Source organism: Hydractinia symbiolongicarpus, chromosome 15 (assembly GCF_029227915.1).
Source record: "Hydractinia symbiolongicarpus strain clone_291-10 chromosome 15, HSymV2.1, whole genome shotgun sequence".
Lineage (NCBI taxonomy): Eukaryota > Metazoa > Cnidaria > Hydrozoa > Anthoathecata > Hydractiniidae > Hydractinia > Hydractinia symbiolongicarpus.
This window is the reverse complement of record NC_079889.1, coordinates 846,852-871,372: the sequence shown is the minus strand read 5'-3', so window position 1 is coordinate 871,372 and position 24,521 is coordinate 846,852. Positions and strand designations below refer to the sequence as shown.

Below are 24,521 nucleotides of genomic sequence, written 5' to 3'. Positions count from 1 at the left end.
TTGTCTACCATGCACATAAAGAAACAATGTCAATCTTTAAACAAAGTTGGCATGAAAACAGTCAGTAATATTAACCACTTGTACAAAAGCTAACCGAGTAAATCCTGCAAACATAGCCAACCTTTATCGACTAATTTTGAAAATACTTCTTGAATTTATGAAACATAAAGTAAAAAGATGTATAAAAAACCTCGTTTCCGTTTGCTAGTTTTATGATAATTTTAACTAAAAAAATGTTAACTAAAAATATCGTTTGTATGTGTTCTCGTTTTTAACGCATTCGCATCCGTTATAAGAAGGGAATTAAAAATCGACAAACTAAGTAAAATATAAAGTCGAGGTCGGTAAAAATGAGCGGTCGTATAAGCGAAGTCGGTGAATATAAAAAGCCGGTAAAAATGAGCGGTCGTATAAGCGAAGTCGGTGAATATAAAAAGCCGGTAAAAATGAGCGGTCGTATAAGCGAAGTCGGTGAATATAAAAAGCCGGTAAAAATGAGCGGTCGTATATAACAATAAGACAGTAATTCTTTTAATATATTTACAAAATATTTTTTACTATATACACATTGGTCGAAAATGAAATAAACTTTCGAACGAAAGAAGTGATCAATTTGAACGATGGAACGTCCTTACTAAGGTAAATTTTAAATCTATAACATTTGAAAATAAATTCTTTATCTGCGGAAATTTTCGCAGCCTAGTCCAATAATTGCAAAATTGGTGAAATAAATTTTAACAATCATCAAAGTTAAATAGAAATGTTTAACGATTGTCTGAACAAATTTCTAACATTCATAATGTACGAAACAGATTTTTGCTGTTAAGCCAGATTTAAGAATTTTAGGCACTTAAATTTCGCGAATTTACTTTTCTTGAAATAATGTCCGCGAATTTGTTGCTTTTGAGGTAATTGCTCCCAAAATTTTGAATCGAAAATGAATTGTCCTTGACGCACTTGGAAGCTAATCCAGTCCTGAAAATATTTTCTACACATTTTTATGTCGATCCACGTTCGATCTAACGCGAACGTAGCTCTGCCCAAACTCCTGCTGTTGCAACTTCATGACACCTTCGTTACCAATTTCATTTCTCATGTAATCGATACTTCCGAACGGAACGATTACAACACCATTTTTTGTTTTTTTCGCTACACCTCGATCTTGAACCTCATCCAGCTTGTTTACATTGTTTTTTCCGACACCAGTAGTTAACGTCATTGTAGACGTGTTGTCGTCAAGACGTTCTTTTGCGTCGGATTGTGTGTCATGTTTTTTTTCAGGTGTAAACTCTTCCTTGCTTCCATCTATCTTGTCATTCATTTTGTTGACATTTTCGGCGTTACCAGTGTTTATATTCACGCCGTCGTTGTCGTTTTTGCCGTCCCTGTTGTCGTCGTCGTTGTTGACGTTGTTGTTTATTTTGGTCATAGCGGGTACAATGTGTCCATTTTTATGATTATTTAATCTTCCATGTGACTTTTTCTTTGTCTTCTTAAACTTCTTGCTATGCTTTAAACGCACATCTGGAAAATTTAGAAACGATCTCATATTCGCATTTGGCGGTGGGCCAGACGGTGGTTTTGCTGGAGGAGGGGGCGCGGGTGGCTCAGGTGTTGGAGGTGGCGGAGGTGGTTCAGGCCCTATAGAAAGCACCGGTGCTAGTTCTGGCTGTAAAGGAGAAGCGCTATGTTGTATTAAGCCTCCCAGTAGCTGCGGTAAACCCGTTGTTCCGGTGTTTATTATACCATTAACCATATTTGCGTATTGTCCTCCGTCGTTGCCAAATTTCTTTGCTAACAATGACTTTAAAAGTCCTACACCAAACGAAGGTCGTGATTTTACAGGTAGCGCTGCAGGTGCACTCATCAAATCAGGTCTAACAAATCCAGGTTGACCGTATCCAGCCATATGTCTGATGTTTACGTCTGACATGGATGGTAATGCCGGTGACACCGGTTGTGTTGATAACGCCGTTTGTGGTGCTGCGTACGGATGCTGTTTTCTGTAGACTGCTTTTTGGATGATGCCTTGTAGGATAACCGGCATAACAGTTTTTAAAGCAGCATTTGCAATCTCAAGCTTCTGACGTTCGGTCACGACAGCACGTTTCGTACTGTTTGCTTGGGATGTGATTTTTATAAATTCTTTCTTTACTCTGACGTCATCCTCATTCTGTATTTTATTACGATATCTGTACCGCAATTCACGCTTCCTACTTCTTAATGACGTATACCGAGGAATCGCACTCGGTCTCTCGTTTACGTTTTTCTTTGCTATGGTATCCCTTCTGATTGCGCTTGGTTGATCCAGCGAATTATTCGAGTCTCTAACCCAATCAAAGATGGTTTTTAAATTTGTTGCATTTTGTTGATTTTGACGGATTGTATCATATATTGTTTTGACATCAAGATTTCTCTTAAGTCTTGACAACTGAAGCGTTAGTTTTTCCATGAAAGGTAGTTTGGTTTGGTGGAAGTTATGTTTGTTGGTACTTTTCATGTCATCTTTTTGTTCATCAGTCAAACTTTCCATAGCTGTTTGGCCAGCCTCGTTTGTAGAATTAAACAACACATGATTGACTTGAGCTACGTGTAGAAGTTTAGTACCACTTCGTGTTTTGTTTTGTGACATCGAGTCAATAAATGATGTTTGATTACCTCTGTTGATATGAGGTTTTATTGATTCACTGGGCGCTGTGTTATTACTTGTGGGTAGCTTTTGATTCTGACTTAACTGCGCAGGTCTCACTTCAGCTTCACTTTGACGTACAACAAAATCATCTCCGTCTGCCTTAGAAAGTGACTGATTCAAAATTTGTTTTAAATCTTGGTTAACAGAAGATGAATTTATATGGTGGCTAGCATGTTTTGTTATGGATTCTTTCTGCGACGCCGTCACGTCGTTGTCTTCACCGACGTTATAATTGGTTATCTTTACTGACGACGTGATCAAATCATCCATGCCTGAACCAGATGAACTACCTTGTCCGCTCTCATCATCTTGGTCATCTACGGAATCCACCTCATCGGTATTATTTAGTACTCGGTAAGTAGCTTTTACAACCAAAGGCGATTCGTTATCGTTTTCCGCATCATCGTTGCCGTTAACAGCTGTGATGTTTATTAAAGTTCTGTTTGCATTGGTAAATTTGGTTTCGTCTGTAACGGCATTGTTTACACCAGCAAAATTTACTGCGCTTGGAGCAGGAAGAAACAGGGAAATTATCGGGTTTTCTTTTCGGACGCTTGACTTCATGGTTCCTGCAGCATGGTGTTCTGTTTCAATATTTCTTGTGGAGTTTTTTTTGTATGTTTTTTCAAAAGTCTGCTTTATTGATACTGAGTTGGTCATTTTATGCAATGCAGGGTTTGCAAAATTTGCATTAGGATAGTCAGATGATCGAGCCAGTGTTTTGTTTTCAGTTATTTCATTCCCCGAAGAGTTATTCTTTCTTTCCTTCTTTCTAAACAATTGTTCTCCCTTATGTTGCATAGACATCTCAGTAACATTTCTCTTATCTCCACTATAAGTTTTGAAAGGTACTCTCTTATGATGCGTGGAGTTTTTATCTTCAATATGACTAACATCTCCATCATCAACAACGTCATTATCTCCTTTTTCCATTTCTTCGTTTGGATCAGTATAAAAAGAACTAAAAGTGTTCCTTAGTTGTTTTTCATTAGCGTAGAAACGACGGCCATTATTAAACTGATTCTCATTCTTGACGTCATTCAACTCAGCATTAAGTCCGAGCACCGGGAAGTCGTGTAAACCCTCAATTTCGTTGACTTTTTTATCGTTATCTTGTTGCATTGCGGGAGTTACTTTGCCCAAAATGCTTCTTGGTTCACCAGTATGGTCGCTTGTGTCACGTGCGATCGTAAATTTCACGATAGCCGCTTTTAGATCGTCATCTCCATCGCTATCTTCGTTGTCCTCATCATCGTCAAGTTTGGCGATGGCCCTGTCTTGATGTCGTGGAAATATAAAAGATTTACGCGCCAGTGTGGTGGTTAAATTTGTAGGAAAACCTTTGATTTTGTACTGTCTTTTGCGAATGTTTGGTCCAGTAGCGTTTCTCGAGGTACTGGCTAATTCCGTTTTTTCACTTTGCGTAAACGAAGGATATTCCCGAAAAATACGATGAACTCCGGTTCGGATTAATAAATTGTTGTTCTTCGGAATTGTTCTTTTGCGCTTATTCGAGATCTGTTTGAAAACATCATTTAAGGATTCTGTAGAAATTTCCTGCCTCGGTCCTTCCCTCACTGAACTTTTTGTTGTGTCTGCGTCATCATGATTTGATTGAATCTCATCAAACTGTAGTTGCAACGTTCTGTTCTGCATAATATCATGTTGTTTTTGCTTTATTTCAGCTATTGTGTAATGTTTCTTATCACTAATTATTTCAACTTTTGTTTGCTTCCTCTTTCTTTTCTTCTTTAGGCTTCTTGTTTTTCCAGGCGCGGTGAGTACGCTCTTGTGGGGGTCCAACACCTCCACAGGTTGCAAAATATCATGCTTATACTGAGCACCTTCGTGTGGAGTTCTTTGCTGATATACAACACCAACCGACCCGATATGACGTCCGTCAACACCATGGGTAACGACGGAGGAATCAGCTTGATCTTGCATCATTTGTTGCAACATCTGATGAGCGGGATGAAGTGGCATAGTCACACTATGAAACGGCATCGGCGAAATACTACCTGTATCTATGTAAGTGTTGGTATGATCTGGAACTAACACCGAGTGATATCCTTGACCAAATCTATTGCTTCCATGACCAAAGTTTGGGTTTCCATGAGGCTGCTGCAAGTATGCACTGGACACAAAATGCTGATCTAAGGCATTGATTGGACCACCGGGTCCCCCAGGACCACCCTCGCCACCTGGTCCACCTGGGCCGCCTGGTCCACCAGGACCACCATTACCACCTGGCATTCCAGGTAAAAGATATGGAGATAGTCCATAGTGATTGTCATGTCCCATCCATTGCGTGCCTTCCCCCATGTGGTTGTCATGGTATTTCGACTCAGTGAAATGTTTGTCGTGGTTGCTATGGTGGTGGTCGTCATCATCATGTTCTTCAACATAACGATGCATCTCCATAGGAACAGGTAAGGACAACACTGGCGCCAAAGACATCGGTCCACCAGGTCCACCAGGACCACCAGGTCCTCCGGGTCCACCAGGTCCTCCTGGACCGCCAGGTCCACCAGGTCCACCTGGGCCGCCGGCACCACCTGGAGCACCAGGTGCAGGTTTTCCGTCTCCACCACTGCCATCACCTCCACCTCCACCACCACCATCGCCATTGCCATCACCACCACCATCACCACCGGCAGCAGCAGCTGCGGGAGGGGGCACAGCCGCAATTGACGACTTTAAAGCACTTTCAATACTTTTGAGTAGTTCACTTCCTCCACTGATTATTCCGGCTGCAATACCGGCGGCGATGGTTTGGGCAATCTTTTTCTTCATAACACCGGGATTAACACTGGCTGTCCCTAAGTAAAATTGTTGTGCACCAATGAAAAATTTCAGTTAGTTAAAACAATTTCGAACAATATAAACTACGGTTATTTATATAAAGTTATAAAAGTCTCGTGGCTGAAATGTTAAAGGAAGTCAATATACCTGATTGCGCGCTTGGAAACACAAACCCTAATGGCGCCTTTGACATTGCTTCAGAAGGGTTTAACTCTCCAAGTGAACCAAGACCCAGACCACCACCAGCATCCACACCTCCACCTCCAGTTTGACTGCTGGTCAAAAATTCAGCTTGGGAATATGAAGCACCGCTTTCTTTTCCATCCAGATTTCGAGAACTTCCAGCTGCAGCATCTGGTGCACGATTGAGAAATTCACCTGTAATGGGGCGTAACACAAGTCCATTGGGAAGTTGAACACCAACAGATAAACTGTTTGGTCCTTCAGAATTAGATTCGACACCTTCAATGTAGTAAGATTTACCAGCTGTAAGTCGGACTACAGTTGATGCTTGCATTAATGGATATCTACAAAAAAAGGATTCCGGTGTATATTTATTTGTTTACAAAATTTAAACAACCTGCCACACAATTTTCACAGTAAAATGCTTTGAGTTTTTCTCTTAGCTTTCTCTAAGATCACAGGCTTAAAATATAAAGTATCTGGACAATACAATCCCTTGCTGTTACTATTTTTCCCTTTTTAAATATCATTTTTGTCTGTGGTTGGCATTTCACTAACTCATTTTATCATTATTTGTCGAGTGAATAAAATTTCCTTAATTTTCAGTAGTGAGGATTTTAGATCAATTTAAAAAACCAACAGTAATATAATAATAAAATGGGCTATTTATATACCATACAGTATTTGGACACCGAAAAAGTAGAAAAAGGGTAAGGAACAACAGTCCAGTTCTTGTCAACTGCTTTACCAGTCACAAATTCCATCTTTGTTCCGAATATTAAAACTTTCGTCACAAAATAAAATGACGATTTTTTCATAAACTAAACCCAAACTAGCTAAAATAACATTATCTTATTAAATTGTTGTATTTATTTTTAAAAAAATTAGAATGGGACAAAGTAAGCAACAATCTTCACCCTATATTTCTCGATATCTCTTGTTAGATATACTCTGGATATTCTAATGAAACGAATCCCCTCGTTTTCCCGCGTTAAGTATGGTCGGAAAAACGAAAAAAAATCGCAATGATAAACTTGCGTGAATAGTTTTGAATCCAACTTCCGTTGCAGTACATTTTCGCGAAAAGGGATAAAAACCGCGAAAATTGTTGAAATGTCTGCTCGGTTGGAATTGCTCACAATGAGGTGTAATTAGTATACCACAAATTCTATCCATAGAAAGCAACACAGAGTCCGTTGATGTTTAATTAACAGAATAACTCATACTTGTCAAACTGGTTGTGATCAGACCACTGCTTCTGCGAGACAAGTTTCAATTTTAAGGTTGGATTTTCATTTGGACTTAAAAACATATCACAAGCGTCATCACAAGACGTGTAGAAAATGTATCCACCAGTGAGAGGAGGCAGAAACCATCCATATACACGTTGACCGAACCCATCACTTTGTATTGTCGACGAGTCAAAGTTATATAAAACGTCACTTTTGTCGGGTTTTGAAGGGAATCGACTGTTCTTATACAGTCCTTCTATGTAGCCGTCACTTATGTCGTCAATGTCCCAGTAAATCTCACGTGTAACGCCAGGCTTCGCTATTAAGTAAAGAGAAAATTGTCAAGTTCGTGTAAAAGGTCGTAAAGGTCTTATTACATTAGCCATTAACTGGCGTTAATATTTGCTTTTTGACGTTAAAATGGCAAGTATCGACTTTTTGTCTGTAATAGTTCAACCGTCTTTGAAACATAACGGCATATAAATGTTGTCGTATAATGTCAGAAGGGCAAAAATCATCAACAAAGTATTCCAGTTTTCGTTTAGTCTTACGTAAAATACATAGTGCACATCACCAATAAAATAATTTTAAATACTTTTAGGACAGGACACCAAAATAGTCTGGTTAGTGCAGTTAAACACTTACTTGGTTTCAAACCAATGCCAAACTTCATACTTTGTGCTTTCTCAGCCAACATTTGGTTCAGCATTTCCTGTTTTGCCGCTGCTTCTTGTTCTTTCAGCTTTTTTTCAGCTTCCTTTGCTAGTTTCTTCATTTTTGATTTCGGCTGGTTTGAAACCAATTTTTCAGCTCCTAAAATTGGTCCTATCTCCTGCGGAGATGCTTTTGCGATGCTTGTTGAACTTTTCTTTTTGCCATGCCTCTCTTCTGATTCTTTCAAAAGTTGTGCTAATTCATTTTTGTCAATGGTTATTACTTGGCCTCGTTTTGATTTTTTATCTTTTGTTCTTCTTTTACCTTTTGAGGGTTTTTTATCATCTCCACCACCCCCACCACCCCCGCCGCCACCACCACCACCACCGTCACCACCACCACCACCTGCTGCAGGTATTTTCATAGCGCCAGCAGCTTTAAGTTGATCCATGTATTGTTGCGTCACTTTGTTCATCCCCTCAGCTAAACTGTTCATAAAATTTGACGCACCAGGCACGCCCATGGAGCCCATGCTGCTTTGGAGTATTGGAGCAAATGGACTTACCGGCGGAGCTGCAAATGCAGCACCCGAAGCACTAAAGCCACCTCCGCCTCCACCTCCAATCAATCCACCACCACCTATACCAGCGGACGCACCCAAGTTATGTGCTCCTGCCAAACCACCACCAGCTTGCAAAGCTTGAAGTGCACCCATCATGGCTGAATTAGCCACTCCTCCACTTCCGCCCATTAACGCCAAAGGTGGCGGAGCAACTCTTGCAAACCCACCAAATGCTCCACCGCCACCCCCTGCTGACATGCTTACAGCAGATTGAGCTTGCTTGATAGACTGTAAAGCTTTTCCTATTGTGGCTGCCATTAATAACGAATTCGCGCCACCTCCACCACCACCAGCGGCACCAGCAGCCTGAGAGGCTTTTAAATCTCTTATCTCTTTTATTAACAACCCAATCCCCTCACCTAAACCACTTAGTTGACCAGACAGTCCTGCAGCTGCGGCGGCTGCAGCGGCTCCACCGCCACCTATAATAAAAAATATCAAATTCAATACTTAATTTTATTTTTGTAGTGGTAAGGCTGTTCTTAGTATTCTTAAAACAGCAAGTTGTAACTAACCTCCATCACCACCGCCACCTCCACCGCCACCTCCTCCACCACCTCCACCGCCAGCTCCGCCACCGTTTGCAAGCATAGCAACAGTATTGGTTAACCTGTTAATTCCATCCATAATGGCTGCGTTGTCTACAAAAAAAGACCGCAAGAATAATCACATATACATACTGCATCAATAATAACAACAATAACATTTTCAACAACAAAAATAGATGAAGTGTTTACGCGCGCATGTGAGTTACGATTACATCGTTATCATAAAAAAGTAAATTTAAAAATATACCTCCAGCACCACCGCCACCGCCACCACCACCCTGCATGCCTCCCGCCAAACCAGTATGGAATCCTAAAAACAAAAAGAAAAGAACAAACAAAAATTTTGTACTAAAACCAACAAAGATGGAAATACGCAATGATAACGGGTAAAATTTAATCTCAGATGAAATAAGTTTAAGTTCTATTGATAAATAAATCCTTGTTCCCATTTCCACGGCTTTTTTGTACAAAAAAGCCCTTGCAGCGAGGTTGTTACTTAGTGTGATAGACTAGAACCTACCAGCGGTATAAGCTGTGTCCATAAGAGAATCAGTACCAGTAGTATCTAGAAACAAATAAATGAATTATTTACCTGCAGCATATGCGGAATTCATTAAGCCTCCAGTAGCAGCTAAGAAAAGAAATACAGGAAATTAATAAATTACGTATTATATAATTGGCGCCACCGCTGTTCGAGTTACCATTTACCACGTACGAATATCCACTTGGAAAAAAAGAAACTGTTCTTTGGTATGTTTCCTTCTGAATAGGAAGATAATGATCACGTAAAAAAAAAGTTAATTTATTTTCCTACAAATGATTTAAAAATGGTAACTAAACGATGGTGTCGCCATTTTGAACAGCTCTCCTACCCACGTTACTTTCTTGCACTTCTTCCTGGTCGTGGGCGTGGTGGCCGAGCTTGTTAACAAGCACGATGTCTAACAAACGGTCTGTCATTCGATTCTCAAATGAACCATGATGTGTGGGAGTTATCGGATACACGCGACCTTTATAAAAGCCGAATTAACGCTGTTATTACATCAAAATCTTTTTGACAAACAACACAAGCCAGAAAACCCTCTGTTTTTAAAAAAGGTCCAACTTCTGCTAATGAATTTAAAATGTAATTCACCCGAGTTTAAAATGTTTTACCAAGCAACATCGTACCCAGTTTTTTTGTCCCTTCGTATTCATTTTTGACGTTGTCTTAATTGAAAAAAGGTTACAGAGTGCCGGAAACAAGGTACTATAAGAAAACTCGTGTTGTCTGTTAAATAGCAAGTATTATAATCGTAACTCGCTGCGCGATAGGACTTACTCAAACACTTCTCTTTTACCTTTTACCTAAAACATACCTAAGTTCACCCCTCCTTCAGCGTGCTCGTGATGACCGATTTTATCAGATAAAACAGCGTCTAACAGTTTTTCCGTCAAAGAATGTTCAAACGAAGAATTATGGTGCTCATCCTCTTCTTGAAATCGGCGATGTGCATGCTGTGTTGATGGTTGTTGTTTTTCATATTCTAAAACGTGTACTGACGTCATTAGTTCACAGGCTTCCTTGTGAGAACGATTGAGTTGGGAACAAAGGTACGATTGAGTTGGGAACAAAGATTCGATTGAGTTGGGAACAAAGATTTGACTAAGTTGAAAGCAAAGATGCGATTTGAGTCGAGAAAAAGATTCGATTGAGTTGGGAAAAAGATGCGATTAAGTTGAGAACAAAGATTCGATTACGTTGGGAACAAAGATTCGATTGAGTTAGGAACAAAGATTCGACTAAGTTGGGAACAAAGATTCGATTAAGTTGGAAACGAGGATGCAATTGAGTTGAGAACAAAGATTTGATTGGGTTGAGAACAAAGATACGATTGAGTTGGAAACAATGATTCTAATGGGTTGAGAAAAAAAATTCGATTAAGTTGAGAAACAAAGATACACAGCAGTTACCAGTGTTATTTGAGGGTTCATCATCTTTGTCTCTACTTCGTCTATGACTGTCTTCTTCAGCCTCGAGTTCGAGTTGATCAGGTGGATGATTAACCTCGTTGTCATCTTTATCATTATCGCGCTCAATTTCAGTTTTTTCTTCGACTTCCCGCGATTGTTCTTCGTCACGATCCTGAAGCAAAAAAGTATACTGAAGAACAATTGTTCGAGTTATTTTTGCAATGTGTATTCGACTTCCGGTGCTTTCTTAAGGAACAGTTCAAAGTTCCTTTTCAGGCAGTTTAAATTCCACATTTAAATCTAATTTTATTGTTTCTACACATCCTGTTATTACATATTAAAAAGTCAAACAAGGTAACCGAAGCCTGTTTAACATTTACGTTTCAGTCCCTTGCGTATTTTAAATTCCAAAGAGTTTGTTACGTTGATGTAAATACTTCCACATGACGTCTGAAGGGTATATACTTTTTTATCTCGGTAAGCATCTTTTCTCTTTTTGTAATCAGCCTCCCACTGTTCATCATCGGCGTCATCCATTTCATCTTTATCACTGTGAACATCTTCAGCTCCGTCAAAATCGTCATCGCTACTTGATCCGTGGTCTCTTTCACTTTCAGTGTTTTCTTTATCTTCGTCCTCATCTTTTCTTCTAAAACGTAAGTACGGGCGAATGTAAAAGATGTTACGTACAAAAAGGTACTTGGTCAATGTCATTATTATTATGAAAGGGTACTGGGCTTTATAATAATAGTCAAAATTTGCCTGTTGGGTCAAAAGTGGGCCGTGCTAACTACGCACGAAAGCTTGAAGTTAAGAATACCAAATACGATTCGTCAACTCTACTGCGACATACGAATTTCAGTAAGTTCCCCACATGTGAGCAACTAGTTTGTTGTATTAGTAACTGTATTCTATCTATTAAAAATGTGTGCAGCTTTATTCCTGACCCTCCGCAGAGTAACTCATTTTCTCATCCATGTTTTTTAAACAAGATGAGTATTGTGGCACACGAAAATGCAAGATGCAATAAAAATACAGGTGAAACGGTAAATTTATCCACGGACTATCGACTAGTAAATAAGACCATACACCCCTAATCGTAATATCATGCCTTGATTAACGAATTAAAAAATAGGCTCGTTTATACAGCCTTTTACCTTTTATCGTAGTCTCGTTTTGATGCAGCCACATATTTGTCAGTAGTTCTATTTAGATGATAAAAATTCTTTAACTTTTCTATGGGTGTCAGTTTGACTTTTTCTTCAGCAGGTATATCTAGTACTGGGATAGGTTTTTCAACCGTACCATCGACTGGTATATCAACTAAAGTCCTTTTTACATTAGGGTTAAATGTGTCATTTATTTTAACGCTATTTTGCGAATCAATTCCGGATTTTCTATTTACGCTTTTGACTACAACTTTTTCGTCTTTGTGTTTTTTTCTTGGTATATGATTGAGACCTTTACTGAAAATTGATCCCAAACTACCAATGGATTGTGTCGGTTTAGTCACGTGATTTAAAGATGAGCCTATAGTAGCAATAGGTTGCTTTGATTTAACCACGTGATAGCGCCCAACTCCAGTTCTTTCGTATAGTTTTCCATTGATGTTCAAGTAACTTGCAGGGCGAAAGCCAGGAAAAACTTGATACATGTTTTTACCAGGAACTTTTACGTAGGATTTTATTTCACTGGATGGTAGATTTATTTTATTTTCTCCTCCATCTTGGATTTGGAGGTTCTTTGATTTTTCATTGATCATGTAATTTGATACTTTCTTCTCCAGCACTCTTCTTAAGGCCTCGTTTTGTCGACTGTCATCAACTGTTACTGTTTTGGCTGGGTTATCAAACCGAGAAACGGTGGGATTTTCAGGAATATTCAGAGAACGAGATTCATCTTTAGATTGCTGTGTTTTAAAGGACGTATCATTCAGTTTGTCTTTTGTTCCAAAAACTTTACTCACAATTTCTTTCTTTAGCAAAATCTGCAATTCCTTTTGTTCACTTTCAGAAAGAGTCTTATAGTTAGACACATCCCCACGCTTCGCTAATATCGAATTTGCTATGGTTCTTGTTAAATAATCCACAATATTACTGGCTGGATCTGGACTTGCTAAACCAAACATATTTGGTTGTGCTAGGGGTGAAACTAAATTGTTTTGACTCTGCAAACTATTGAGCAAGTCATCTGCGTGCGCGTTGGATAGCAAGTTGGCAAAATTTGCAGGAAGTTTATTTTCTGCAGGTTTTGACAACAAAGCAAACATGTTTCGTGATGGAAGGTTTTGAGTTATGGCATTTGGCGTGTTCATGGCATCTGCTACAGATTTCATATAGGCCTTCATAGGATCAGAATTCATAACAGTACTCGGGGAAGCATTAGCTGTGTCATTTGTCGATTTAACAACTGGTGTTGGATCATTGGAAGAGTAAGTAGCCTCGTTTCCATGCTGAGTTATTTTTGAACTTAGAGAGTCAGAAATAGTTTGTTTTGTATCTGCAGTTACTGGAAGCTGCGAGTTGGTTTTTGCTAAAGCCGATATCAGGTCAACAATGGATGACGGTTTGAGAGGTGGAGGGGAGAAACTTCTACCAATACCCGTCATCGGTGCATTATTTAACCATCCTAGACCAAAACCAGGACCAAGACTTCCACCGACGCCTCCTCCACCTTGACTAAAAGAACCTACACCACCGCCACCACCACTGAGTGAGGCCAGTCCGCTTCCACCATAGCCACCACCGTAATTACCAACATCAGATCCACCGAAACCTCCGCCACCTCCGTTTCCAAAAAGATTAAACATGCCATCACCAGCTAATCCTGAAATACCCATTGCTCCTGCTATTCCAGGAGGCAGTCCATGTGCAACTAAACTTGACGAGGGTTCATGCTGATAATCTGCTGGTAGAGCATTAGGTGCTCCTGCTAAACCAGAAGCTAAACCTGCTCCTAGGGCGGGGGCCATTTGTCCAGCCATTGGCTCCAGGTGGATAGGTCCTTCTTTAGCAAGTTCTGCAGCTCCAGCTGGAACAGCAACAGATGGCCCTCCTAAGAGACCACCCAAGATACTTCCAATAACGCCTGTACCAGGACCTGGTGCAAATGGACCTGGAGGGGAAGCTCCACCAGCAGCGCCACCGCCACCAGCACCTCCACCTCCCACACCACCACCACCTCCACTGCCACCGCCACCACCACCGCCACCGCCACCACCACCACCTTTGCCGCCTCCTCCTCCACCGCCATCTGGTAAAGCAGGTGGAGGCTTGTCAGGCCCTGCTGCTGCCTTCATTAATTTTGTCAGCTGTTTCATAGAGTCACTTGGATCAGACTTCGGTCCATTAAATGGTGTCGACGACAGTGCCGTACCAAGTGCTGTGCCAGAAAGTCCAGTTGCTTTAGCGGCATTTTTAATCGCATTCAATGCTTGATTGACCGTAGCAGTTGCCAGGATCGCCGCAGCAGTACCAGTATCAGGTGGTGCTACTGGGTTTTGAGCGGCCTTTACTGATTGGGTATACCCATCAACAACTTGTTGTAAAGGAGGAGGTTGTCCTTTCTGTAAAGCTAATAATAGTTTGGTGGCTTGGTCTAAGGCTTTATCATCTTTAAAAGCTCCAACTGTTGTTTGCTTGGTTTTTGCGATCTCCTTTAAAGCATCCATTTCTCCAGCAAGTTTTCCAATCGCTTCACCCATGGTGCTTAGCTGTTCTGTTATTTTTGTTTGAGCTGCAGCAGCTTGTGGATTAAGCGAAACGTCACCAGATGTACCTTTGTCAACTTTATCGGCAACGGAATCAACTTTGTCTGCCAAACTTCCAACTGTAGTCTCGAGCTTTAGTATCTCTGGAGACACTACTCCACCTCCACCTCCACCTCCTCCACCATCACCACCAGCTCCGCCTGCTGCCCCACCTGCTGCCGCTGCAATTGCAGCATCCGTGCCCGCCTTGGCAGTCATTGCTTCAATAGCCTTATCAAGCTTAGATAACGTATTGCCAACTAATGCTGTTTGTTTTGCTCGTTCTAAAGTAAGATTAATATTAATAGATAAAAATGCAAGATATATTACATATTACTATTATCATATTTTTTTATTATTTGTGTTTAATCATTACCAGCTGTTTTTGCCTTGTCGTCAACCTTTGCCGCCAAAGTGGAAACAGTGTCCCCAAGCTTTGTTAAACTTTCCATTAAGGCTGAATCACCTGCGGAAGAAACGTTATCTTTAAAATTTGGAGAAATAAGTATTAGGAAAAAACAGAATTGAGTTGTTAAATTTAAGGAGGAAAAGACTGAAAATTTAAAGAAAAGCAGTCCCTATGTCTGTCTAACGTAAATATAAAATTCACCTGCATCTGCTCCACCGCCACCTCCACCGCCGCCGCCTCCTCCACCGCCACCGCCTCCTCCAGCGGCAGCACCACCGCCACCTGAATGTTAAACACGTGATATTAAAACACATAATAATAATGGAGCGCACGTGAATTACACTTTACCTAATGTAACGCGACCCTTATTTCTCAAAGGCTGTTTTAATCGTTCCAAAAATCTCAATTTCTGTAAGTACAGGGCTCGCCTTAAATTAGTTAAAGTTTTCAGTTTTCAAAAACTATTTACTTCGCGTTAAGTTAGGTATGAATGTAACTTACGCGCTTTGAAAGCAGACGATTGTTTACGAAACTGGCGAACGAACGCTTTATTTTGATCATGGGAGTTTTCTTTTGTTACAATTGACTGCTCAATTTTACATTTGATGCATAAGATAAAAGGAAGCCTTTGTGGTGACACACCTGTAAATAAGAAAAGCTTTCCCACTGAATATCATTAATGATGTATCAATTAACCTTCAAATTAATGAAATGTAAATAAAATACGTACCGCCTCCCCCAGCACCCGCAGCGGCCGCCCATCCAGCTCCACCAGCAGCGCCAGCCCCACCACCTCCACCAGCACCACCAGCTGCTCCATACGCTCCTGCAACAGCACCTGCTTGACCATCAGCCCCACCATGAGAACCAACTCCTGCTGTTCCGTAGGGACCTATACCAGCAAGTCCACCCAGACCACCTGCAGCAAGATATCCTCCTTGCTGTGCAACATTTCCAGAGTAAGCTACTGTAGCCTGATCCAAACCGTGGGGACCACCAAGATCTCCTAAGCCTCCTCCAAGCCCTCCAGCCACTAAAAGAGATGAATTCCTAGCTGTTAGTTGCGTAAGGAAAAAGAATGTTAAGTATGAAGTTCAATGAAAAGTAACTTTAATATGTGTTTGTTGTATAGAGCTGATATGAGTTTTAAAATGGCTTAAAATTAATCTTTCGTCTGCATTATGTCTTGGTATCAAAGTCGTGCAAACAACACATATGCAATAGGTTTATGCGCATACGAAATAAGCTCATACATATGGGCATCTGGCCAATAATAATTACATTTATATAGCCGAGGAATAGGTAATTTTGACTAATAATTAAGCTGAAATCTGGTAAATAATGTAGAGAATACCGTATTTCATCTTGCCCTGATCAAACAATCACGAATCTCATGTCGGTTATATTGTATACACTTTATGTCCTTACCTCCAGGTACCATGCCGGTCGCTCCTCCTGGTCCAATGGTACCTACATTTCCACCAATAGCGGCCTGAAGATCACCCTGTTGCGCAGCTGCCAACGCTGGTGACATGCGGAATCGACCACCAGGACCTGAAAGACAGATAAAACTCATTACAAAGCGGTTTCTATTGGCAACTTACCTCAAATTTGTATTGGAAACTTAACCAACCAATAGGAGCTCTGGTTAAAAAGTGTCGTGTTATTGGCCGTAAAACTACACCAGTTGGCAATTGTACTCCAACAGATAAGCAATCTCGCCCGCCACTTTGTGCACCAACGGCTTGGATGTAGTATGCGCGGCCACCTGCAAGGCGAATTCCCATACTGGTCTGCTCTTCAGGATATCTAAGAAGAGTTAAACTTATTTTTCACATATCTTTTATCAACATCATTACATGTTTTTTGTGAACAATTACAGCGTTTTTCAATGTTGATTAACTTTTTGTCTTTTATGGCAAGTGTTAGTAGCAAAATAAATAGTTGGTTTGGCTTGGGTGGTAGGCTTATACTTGGGTACGCCTAACTTCAGAAGATTAGGTATGTTATTGGTGTTGTTTTAAACAATGGCATAAACTACCCGCATTACATTTGTCTTTGTAACAGTCTGCTTAATTATGAAAAATATACTAATTATGCAATTACGTACTTATCCCACTGATTATGCAAGGACCATCTGTTCTGTGAAATAATCTTTCTGATGTGATCTTTTCCTTCATCTGGGCTCATGTAAATATCGCAGGCATCGTCACATGCTGAATAAAATATATACTCTCCATCCAGGGGAGCAATAAACCATCCCCATATTAACTGACCGTATTGATAACCAACACGAGTAGGAGCGTCAAATCGATCTAGAATCTCTTTTGAGTCTGGTTCGTTTGGAAATTTATGCGACCTGTACAAGGCATCTAGGGCACGCAATTGACGTTTGGAACCTCCTTCTGTCTCTTCTTCTTCTTCTTCGTGTTTTTCAACTTCTTTAGATCTTCTCGATCCTGTATCCTCCTCCAGGGGTTTCTTCTTCATATATTCGTGGATGCCATCATCGTCTTCTTCCTCATCTTCTTCGTTATCTATGTTATAACAATAGGCTCTCAGATGGAGAACAAATAGTTTTAGAGCCTGGTGCATGGTACGAATTTGAATTAATCTTTAAAATTAAATATTAGAAAAATTCAAAGTATTTAATTTTCTACCTGAACTATCGCTTTTTTTGGCTCCCTCCTCTTCATATCTACTGTGGTCGTCTCGCTCATTATGACTTTTCTCATCATCTTCGTCTCGATATTTATGATGAACCTGTTCATCATTTCGTTTACCAGCATCTTCGTCCTCTTGTACGTGATAATATTCATGATACTTTCTATGTGAATCTTCATTTTCATCAGACCATTCTCTTTTCTTTGAAATCTCTCTTCCGCGGTCGTCTTTCTCTTCTTCGTTGTGGTTTTTTATAGAGTCTCGAGCACTGCCAGATACTTGTTTTTCTAAGTAGGAGTTAACAGCTAATTGAAAATGCCTAAAGGCCTAAATTTCTTATTTTGCAGTCTCTGTGAAAAAGTAAGACATAAAAATAAAAATAAATATCAGAAAGGTGGCATTGTCTAGTTCCTATGTCTCGATTTTCGGGTATAACTGACTGCATTTTTTAAAGGTTTTGTGAGGGTTGCTCTGATATAAATATACTAGAACAAGTAGCTTAAGATATTGCACATTAAGACTCTTGTTCCTATCAAACTATTCTTAACACGCTTAGCTCGCTTAGCATAAGGTAATGAATAGCTCTGCGGGGGTCTGAAATAAAGCTACGTGCAACCATTTTGAACATATAAAATGCGGCTATTTTTATAAAAAACACTTGAAGACTTGAAGAAGTACTCAATGAATCAGGATTTAACCATTGTTATAGATTTTCGTCTCACGTAAAATAATGTCTTGTGAACAGCTTGTTCCCGCACGACAACAAACTTTGTTTTTTTTAAAAAGAAGAATAAATTTAAGTCTAAAATACTCAGGCGATATACTGCGTCACCCTATAACGTTCATGTAAAAAATCAACCTCGTCCCCTGGGTCTTGTGGCCCCTGAGCTGTTATTATGGAGTGAACAAGGCAATATGCCCTGGGAACGAGGTTTGTAGAAAATGTGTTTGTGTTTTTTATGTTGTAAGAGGCTGAGTAATGTTATTTCCCGCGTTTCAAAATTGCCAAAACGCGCTTTTCCTGCGCATTGATAAAATGGGTTTCTTTCAATACGGGCACTAATAATGCTTTATGCATGATTAATTTTTGTCGAGAATTCCACTTATTTTTCAGCTATTTTCAGCCTCAAGTTTATCCTTATTAGACATTAGACTACCCAAGCAAATACAAATTGCAAGGGTACTGCACCCTTCTCCCCTGGCATTTTTGCATTTTTGATTTGAGGGAAAGCAAATATCCCTGGGAACGAGGGTGAAACGTACCGATAAAACCGACTGTAAAGGTTAACGCTAATTATTTGAGAACAGACCTGAAATTTCTTCCGTGCTAATTATTTTGAAACGTGAAAATAGTTCTCAACATATTAAAGAAGTTACTAATTTTTGGAAATTTCTAACCTTTTTTTAACATTCCTAACGGGGTGGACACGATGTCACAACAAGCGTCACGTGATACTAACCTCGTTCGAGTACTCGTCTCAAACCACTAGCCTCGTTTTGAACAGCTTCGGGATGTTCGGTAAAATATTTAAAATAACTTGCAGCATCCATCATATTTGGTATTTTATTTCGCTTGTCTCGCTCATCTTGTAAGTAACTTGTTGCCATAGAACTGTCTCTGTTATTCAAATAGTCGTGATACAGTTTTTCTTCTTTTAAACTTAGTTTATTGGATTGCTTTTGAAAGCTTTTGACTTCAGGTTGCACGCCGTCATCGTAATCGTAGTCATCGTCGCTATTAGTGACGTCAATAACTTTACGATTTACTGAAGGTAAAGCGAGGCGTTGACGTGGATACGACGTATGACTTCTCTTCGTCCCGGGTTGTTTCTTTGTTAGTTTCATTACATCGTCATCAAAAATAGCATCCGAAATTTCCGTTGATAAAAAATTTCTATTTCGCGCCAAATTTCTTCTACTTGAATGATTCTCATTACCAGTCTTTTTATTGTACCAACGCTTTTCTGAATTGTGAATCTGGTCCTCAGAGTTTTCAGTAGCGCTATTCTTCGCTTTAAATGCTTCTTTACCACCTTTACTATTTCTGAGAACATTCTGAAGACCAGAAACATCATTATCATCCTCTTGTGTTGTTTTTGCCAGTTTGTTATGTTTTTGTAGTATATAAAAAAGATTGGGATCTTGATTTTTAACTGAGCTTTTCGTATTTATACCACGTTTTACAGAAACGTCTTCAGTTGGGTGTTTCGAGGGTTCAACCAACATGTTTCTGTATTTAGACTTGCGGTAATGAATATGACCACGCTGGTCTGCGTTTTTTACCTTACTCTTCTCTATTTTTAAAACAGTTTTTTTTTCTTCTGTAAAACTTATTTTATCTTTTGTGTTTTTTTCACCACTGTTTTTCTCTGTGTTGTTATTCAGAGGAATATTCTCTCTTTTTAAGTCGCCGTTAATACCAAAATAGACCCAACGATTGATTGAAAATTGACCTGAATGAGAAAAAGAATCCTCCAATGACCAGAAATTCTAGTGTTGCTTTTCACCCTCTTTCCATGTCAGTTTTTACCTGTAACTTTTTATAAAATAAATTAATTTCTTTGACTAAATACTTGTTTAAGCGGGCAATTTAAAAGACAGACAAATTTTTCAGGACCCATAGAAACATTTTCATAAAATAATTTACCTGTGACTAGCAGACATTGAATAAAATAAATTTGAATAACATATAAGCTTATCATTTAAAATCAAAAAAGATTATATACCGACAGCTCTTTTTGCTCCAGATTCTTCTTTCTCAACCTCGTGATGCAAAAGTTCGATTTTGTCTCTTTTTGTCTCAACTAGTTTTTCTTTGTTACCTTTGTCTCCTTGTAACGAATACACCAATAATCTTGCATTGTCAGCACCTTGTGAAAAATCTGCTACAACTTTACGCTTTCCTTTATATCTGTTTGAATAATCGAGAATAGTATTGTCATTGATATAGGAGGAAAACTTCTGGTCAGTATGTTGAGGTAGCTTGGAGAGCTTTATGACTTTTAAAATCTGGTCTGTATTTTGTCCCAATAGCGTGTTTTTCTTATCAGGGTCACTTATGTGAAGATGAAACGACATGGAGTTGTTATGATGTGAATGTACGTCTTTACTATGTTCTTTCACGGCTACGTCGGGTTTTTTATGGTTCTTAACGGCGACGTTAACCTTCTTGTGAATTTTGATGGCTTGGTCGGGACTTTTATGTTTCTTAGTCCGTACTTTCAAAGAATTTTCGTCAGTGTCTGCCACCGACTTGGGTATATGATTTCTCGACTCGATTGGCCAAGAAATACTATAAAACCTGTTTAATCTTTTAGAATTCATAATGGTATCTTGTGGTGGACTTTGATCTACAGACATAGTTAAAAATTCACCAAGAGCTTTTCTATCACTTTCAGCTTTACTTTGTTCATAAGCTTGCTGTACTATGTCATCAGCTTTTGCTTCCACAGGCTTAGAGTAATGTGAGGGATTGATGGTTCGCCAGAACCATCGACCGTTGCGATGGCTAACTCTTGGTCTAAAATATTTCTTCCGATAAGCTGGAGTATATTCCGGTTTGTATTTACGTTCATGTATTTCGAAAGGTATTTGTGGTTTATTTTTCTCCCCTTCTGCTTCATCGTAAATATGCTTTACGATGTCATTTTTATCTGCCTTTAAAACTGGCGTACGAAAGTGAGGATTTACTGTTCCCCAAAACACACGGCTTAAATCTGGTCTGTCTTCCACAAAGTACTCTACGCGAGCTTTTTTGGTTATGTTGCGTATTGTAGCAGTTGGTTGAGTATCAATGTAGCTTCGCTTGGCGCTACTCGGACTTTGTTTCTTCAACACAGTATGAGAAGTTGAAGATTTTTTGAAAGGAGTACCTTTTTTCCGGTTTATGTTTTTTCTATCTCTTTCTTTGTGCTTTTTTGATAATGTTCTCTTCTTTGTTTCTTCAAACTCAAATTCGCTCCTTGCATGACTGTCAATATCGCGAATTTGCTCACTTAACCATGTTTTGTAAAATGATCTCGATGTCGAAGACGAGGCGTTGTTGTTTTCGCTGAGACTGTTCGATTGATCTCCTAACTTTGTTGTATTGTCTTTATAGTCAATCACCGGAATGCTTTTCTCTCCAGATATTGATTTATTTATTGAAGTTTCTGATGATTGGTTCAAAATCTGATCTCTGGACGTGTAAAGAAGTGACGTGTCGTATTCTGATTGGTCAAGCGACGTGAAAGTATTGTTTACAAGTTCATCTAAAGATGCTGCCGATTGGTTGGTTGTCACCCATTTGTTTACTGATTGGTCGGTTATTGCTGATTCGTTTCCTAATTGGTTGTCTTCAGTTATGATATTATATTCTATAGTTTTATACCTGGTTTTTGGATCAGGCGAAATTTTATAAGTTTTTATTACTGGAAGGTCTTCGTCGTCTATTTTTGCGTGAGTATGAAGGGAATTCTTATCTTCACGGTTTATCACATACTCCATATTATTTTTTATAACTACAGTTTCTGTTTTGTTTGTTGCATTGTGGGATATATTGTCACGTGACTTGAAATTTAAAGATGGAGTAATGCTGGTTTTGGCTGAAAGGAAAAGACGATGAAAAAATGTTAACAGCGTCAGTAAATACACAAAGATACTTCCAAATTTCCCAACTTTTCTTAAGCGTTCAGAAGTCAACGAAAACACTGAAAGAGGCTGCGTTTTTTTTCTAACTGTTGCTGAAAATAAGTATTTCTTACAACCTTTTTCCTAAATTACCAAGATTTTGTAGGGTCAAAACACGATTTAACCAAAGCAACATGGGTCTATATAAAGGATTGTTGCCAGTTAGTCAGGGTGTTAGGGCGAATTTTTGGAGTTTAGATTTCTCGAATTCTTAAAATCATTTCTAGAAATGGCACGCACAAAACTTCAACAACGCACCGACAATAGACTTTGCTAAAAAACGTATAAATGAGTCCTGGTAATTTTAGCCTGAAATCTAGGCGGCACTGTATATACATAATACTTGTAAAGGTCGATTTCCAATAAAGTCTGTGAATGTTTTGCACCAATCATTGCACAACATGTGTTTCCATTGAAGTGGTAACGGCGACTGTTGCTCAACTGTTGCTCAAAAATCTTTATACTAATAGAAACCGACCTTAAGGCTCAATTGGGTTTCCGAAATTTGCGGGAAACCATCTGAAAACATGAACGGTGGAGAGTTTAAAGTAAACAAACAAACTTACTCTCCATCGTCGCTGACAACCCTAACAGCAAACACATTCCATAAAATAACATGATGGCTATATTCTTCGACATTTTGAATTTACTTCAGACCATTCTAAAAATAATAATTTCAGTTCATCGATGGAAGTTCTTTAAAATGGCGGATTTGTTCAATGTCAAAGAAATCAGGAGTATTTGCTTGAGGTACACTAGTAAAAAATATCTTCGATATAGTGCTCGATCACGCAATACAACAGGAAAGAAATGCAGCTAGATATCTAGTCACAAAACAGTTACTGTGATGCGGAAAAAGCTGCACATTCTTTAAATCATGGGATTCTTATTAACATTAAAGTGAAAAAACAGTCAAGACTTTTAGCGAATAGATTATGCCTTGGCACAACAAGTCATGCTCGTCCCCGGAGCTCTTTGAGAATAAAATCTGAGATTTATATCCAGTAGCCCTGGGACCGTGAATGACAACAAGTATTAGTCAAGTATATTAAGATGAAACGAAGATCCGCTCTGCATCAGAATCAGCATTTATATGGCAAAAAGACGTGTACTTAGGCAAAAGCCTTAATTACAATCAGCAAGAGAATATGTTGGCAGATGTCTGGACATTGTGAAGTCCATTGCTACACACAGTAAATTCGGCTGTTTCCATATAAGATATATGCGTTTCAACTCGCCAAAGTTAACTTGTTAATGATCACAATAGATACAGAATCTTAGAGTATTTGGTTAAATGCAAACTCTTAAGCTGTGCTTATTGTTGCTGAGGTCAGCGTGAGTCTTTTTTGATATTTCAGCACTTCGTGAAATCTGACGTAGATTATTTGGTAATTCCGGTATGATTAATGTGCGACTAGCGCATCCTAAACGCTGCTTAGCATACCTGCAACTTTAAAGAAGTTGCATTTTCGCATCCTCTCGGCTGGGTTTTGCTAACTTTAAAAATACCTAAAAAACTGCAATTGTGCTAAATTCATTGTCACTGATTGTATGTTACAAGAAATTGTTAGGGATGACCTAATTGTTACGCGAGAGATAGACTGAACAGAGATTAACAAAAAAAGAAAATGTCGTTTCAAATAGGTTCTTTCAAAACTATCGGAAGACAGAAGAACAAGAAAATGTTAGAAGACCAAAAAAGCACCAAACAAGTAACAGTTTGCCATAGAGCTATCATCACTTTCGTCAATGTTATCTCTTGGGATCTTAGCGTGGCTGGATTGGAAGGATATATACTGTCGATTGCTTACATGAGTGTCTATACAGCATTAGTGGGGTTGAACCTAAGGAGTTCGCTTTACCAACTGCGTTACTGATCGCCAAATCTATACTTGTATACACTATCACCTTTTGCTAACCTTAGCAAAAACACGTTTGAACAGAAGCAATAGAGGTTTTGCAAAAATCATCTGAAATTCGTTAAATACATATTAGATTATAGAATATTACTGACATTCGTGAAAAATAATAAAAACAAACAAAATTGTCATATACGTCCCACTTACCTCGCCTGTTGTCATGGCAGCAGCACCATAAAACAAACAAACTTATGCAATCAATAAATTAATTACCTAAAATTTTGTAATTGATCTTAAATTGAAAATAATTTAGATTTAATTAATTTTTTAACTGTGCAAAAACTTAAATCATGCAGAAAACGTGCCCAGCAAATTATTTTATTTAACTGTGATACACAGAGTTCACTCAACTGGAACAGCAAGTGAGTAGATTAACTAACCTCCTGGATTTTATGTCGTATTCTGATGGTTGTAGTTGTGTATTTGT

The 24,521-nt window shown here is 39.1% G+C and overlaps 4 protein-coding genes across 4 annotated transcripts; all 4 read right to left on the bottom strand.

The window, feature by feature from the left end:
- Positions 1 to 507: 507 nt before the first annotated feature.
- Positions 508 to 8,812, bottom strand: LOC130629216 (uncharacterized). The gene is made up of 5 exons (XM_057442352.1): positions 8,701 to 8,812; positions 7,555 to 8,607; positions 6,904 to 7,228; positions 5,642 to 6,021; positions 508 to 5,511 (listed from the first exon to the last, which is right to left on the bottom strand). Exons 1-5 carry the CDS (start codon positions 8,810 to 8,812, stop codon positions 989 to 991), a joined length of 6,393 nt encoding a protein of 2,130 aa, XP_057298335.1. The 3' UTR covers positions 508 to 988.
- On the bottom strand, positions 8,776 to 15,047 carry LOC130629274 (uncharacterized). The gene is made up of 7 exons (XM_057442421.1): positions 14,811 to 15,047; positions 11,844 to 14,718; positions 11,152 to 11,335; positions 10,687 to 10,858; positions 10,092 to 10,259; positions 9,326 to 9,364; positions 8,776 to 9,043 (listed from the first exon to the last, which is right to left on the bottom strand). The coding sequence occupies exons 1-7, from the start codon at positions 14,884 to 14,886 to the stop codon at positions 8,919 to 8,921; spliced, it is 3,639 nt and encodes a 1,212-aa protein (XP_057298404.1). The 5' UTR covers positions 14,887 to 15,047; the 3' UTR covers positions 8,776 to 8,918.
- Positions 15,013 to 16,106, bottom strand: LOC130629214 (uncharacterized). The gene is made up of 4 exons (XM_057442351.1): positions 16,097 to 16,106; positions 15,574 to 15,876; positions 15,345 to 15,485; positions 15,013 to 15,125 (listed from the first exon to the last, which is right to left on the bottom strand). The coding sequence occupies exons 1-4, from the start codon at positions 16,104 to 16,106 to the stop codon at positions 15,013 to 15,015; spliced, it is 567 nt and encodes a 188-aa protein (XP_057298334.1).
- Positions 15,124 to 24,498, bottom strand: LOC130629273 (uncharacterized). Its single transcript, XM_057442419.1, has 8 exons — positions 24,242 to 24,498; positions 22,742 to 22,836; positions 20,234 to 22,090; positions 18,968 to 19,960; positions 17,504 to 17,794; positions 16,954 to 17,380; positions 16,477 to 16,652; positions 15,124 to 16,397 (listed from the first exon to the last, which is right to left on the bottom strand). The coding sequence occupies exons 2-8, from the start codon at positions 22,812 to 22,814 to the stop codon at positions 16,204 to 16,206; spliced, it is 4,011 nt and encodes a 1,336-aa protein (XP_057298402.1). The 5' UTR covers positions 22,815 to 22,836; positions 24,242 to 24,498; the 3' UTR covers positions 15,124 to 16,203.
- Positions 24,499 to 24,521: the final 23 nt, after the last annotated feature.

Excerpts from the sequence above, each read along its gene's own strand:
- LOC130629216 (XM_057442352.1), bottom strand. The coding sequence starts at position 8,812 with ATGGATGGAATTAACAGGTTAACCAATACTGTTGCTATGCTTGCAAAC. Across the intron at positions 8,608-8,700 it reads AGGTGGCGGTGGTGATGGAG|GTGGCGGTGGAGCCGCTGCA; the intron begins GTTAGTTACAAC and ends TTTTTATTATAG. Across the intron at positions 5,512-5,641 it reads GTTTCCAAGCGCGCAATCAG|GGACAGCCAGTGTTAATCCC; the intron begins GTATATTGACTT and ends AATTTTACTTAG.
- LOC130629274 (XM_057442421.1), bottom strand. The coding sequence starts at position 14,886 with ATGGAAAGTTTAACAAAGCTTGGGGACACTGTTTCCACTTTGGCGGCA. Across the intron at positions 10,859-11,151 it reads ATGCTTACCGAGATAAAAAA|GATCGTGACGAAGAACAATC; the intron begins GTATATACCCTT and ends TTTTTGCTTCAG. Across the intron at positions 9,044-9,325 it reads GAATTCCGCATATGCTGCAG|GATTCCATACTGGTTTGGCG; the intron begins GTAAATAATTCA and ends TTTTGTTTTTAG.
- LOC130629214 (XM_057442351.1), bottom strand. Across the intron at positions 15,486-15,573 it reads TGCGGGTGCTGGGGGAGGCG|GTGTGTCACCACAAAGGCTT; the intron begins GTACGTATTTTA and ends TCTTATTTACAG. Across the intron at positions 15,126-15,344 it reads ATCGTCTGCTTTCAAAGCGC|GTGGCGGTGGTGCTGCCGCT; the intron begins GTAAGTTACATT and ends TTTAACATTCAG.
- LOC130629273 (XM_057442419.1), bottom strand. The coding sequence starts at position 22,814 with ATGTCGAAGAATATAGCCATCATGTTATTTTATGGAATGTGTTTGCTG. Across the intron at positions 19,961-20,233 it reads TGGAGCAAAAAGAGCTGTCG|GTCAATTTTCAATCAATCGT; the intron begins GTATATAATCTT and ends TTTCTCATTCAG. Across the intron at positions 16,398-16,476 it reads TTTAACCAGAGCTCCTATTG|GTCCTGGTGGTCGATTCCGC; the intron begins GTTGGTTAAGTT and ends TCTGTCTTTCAG.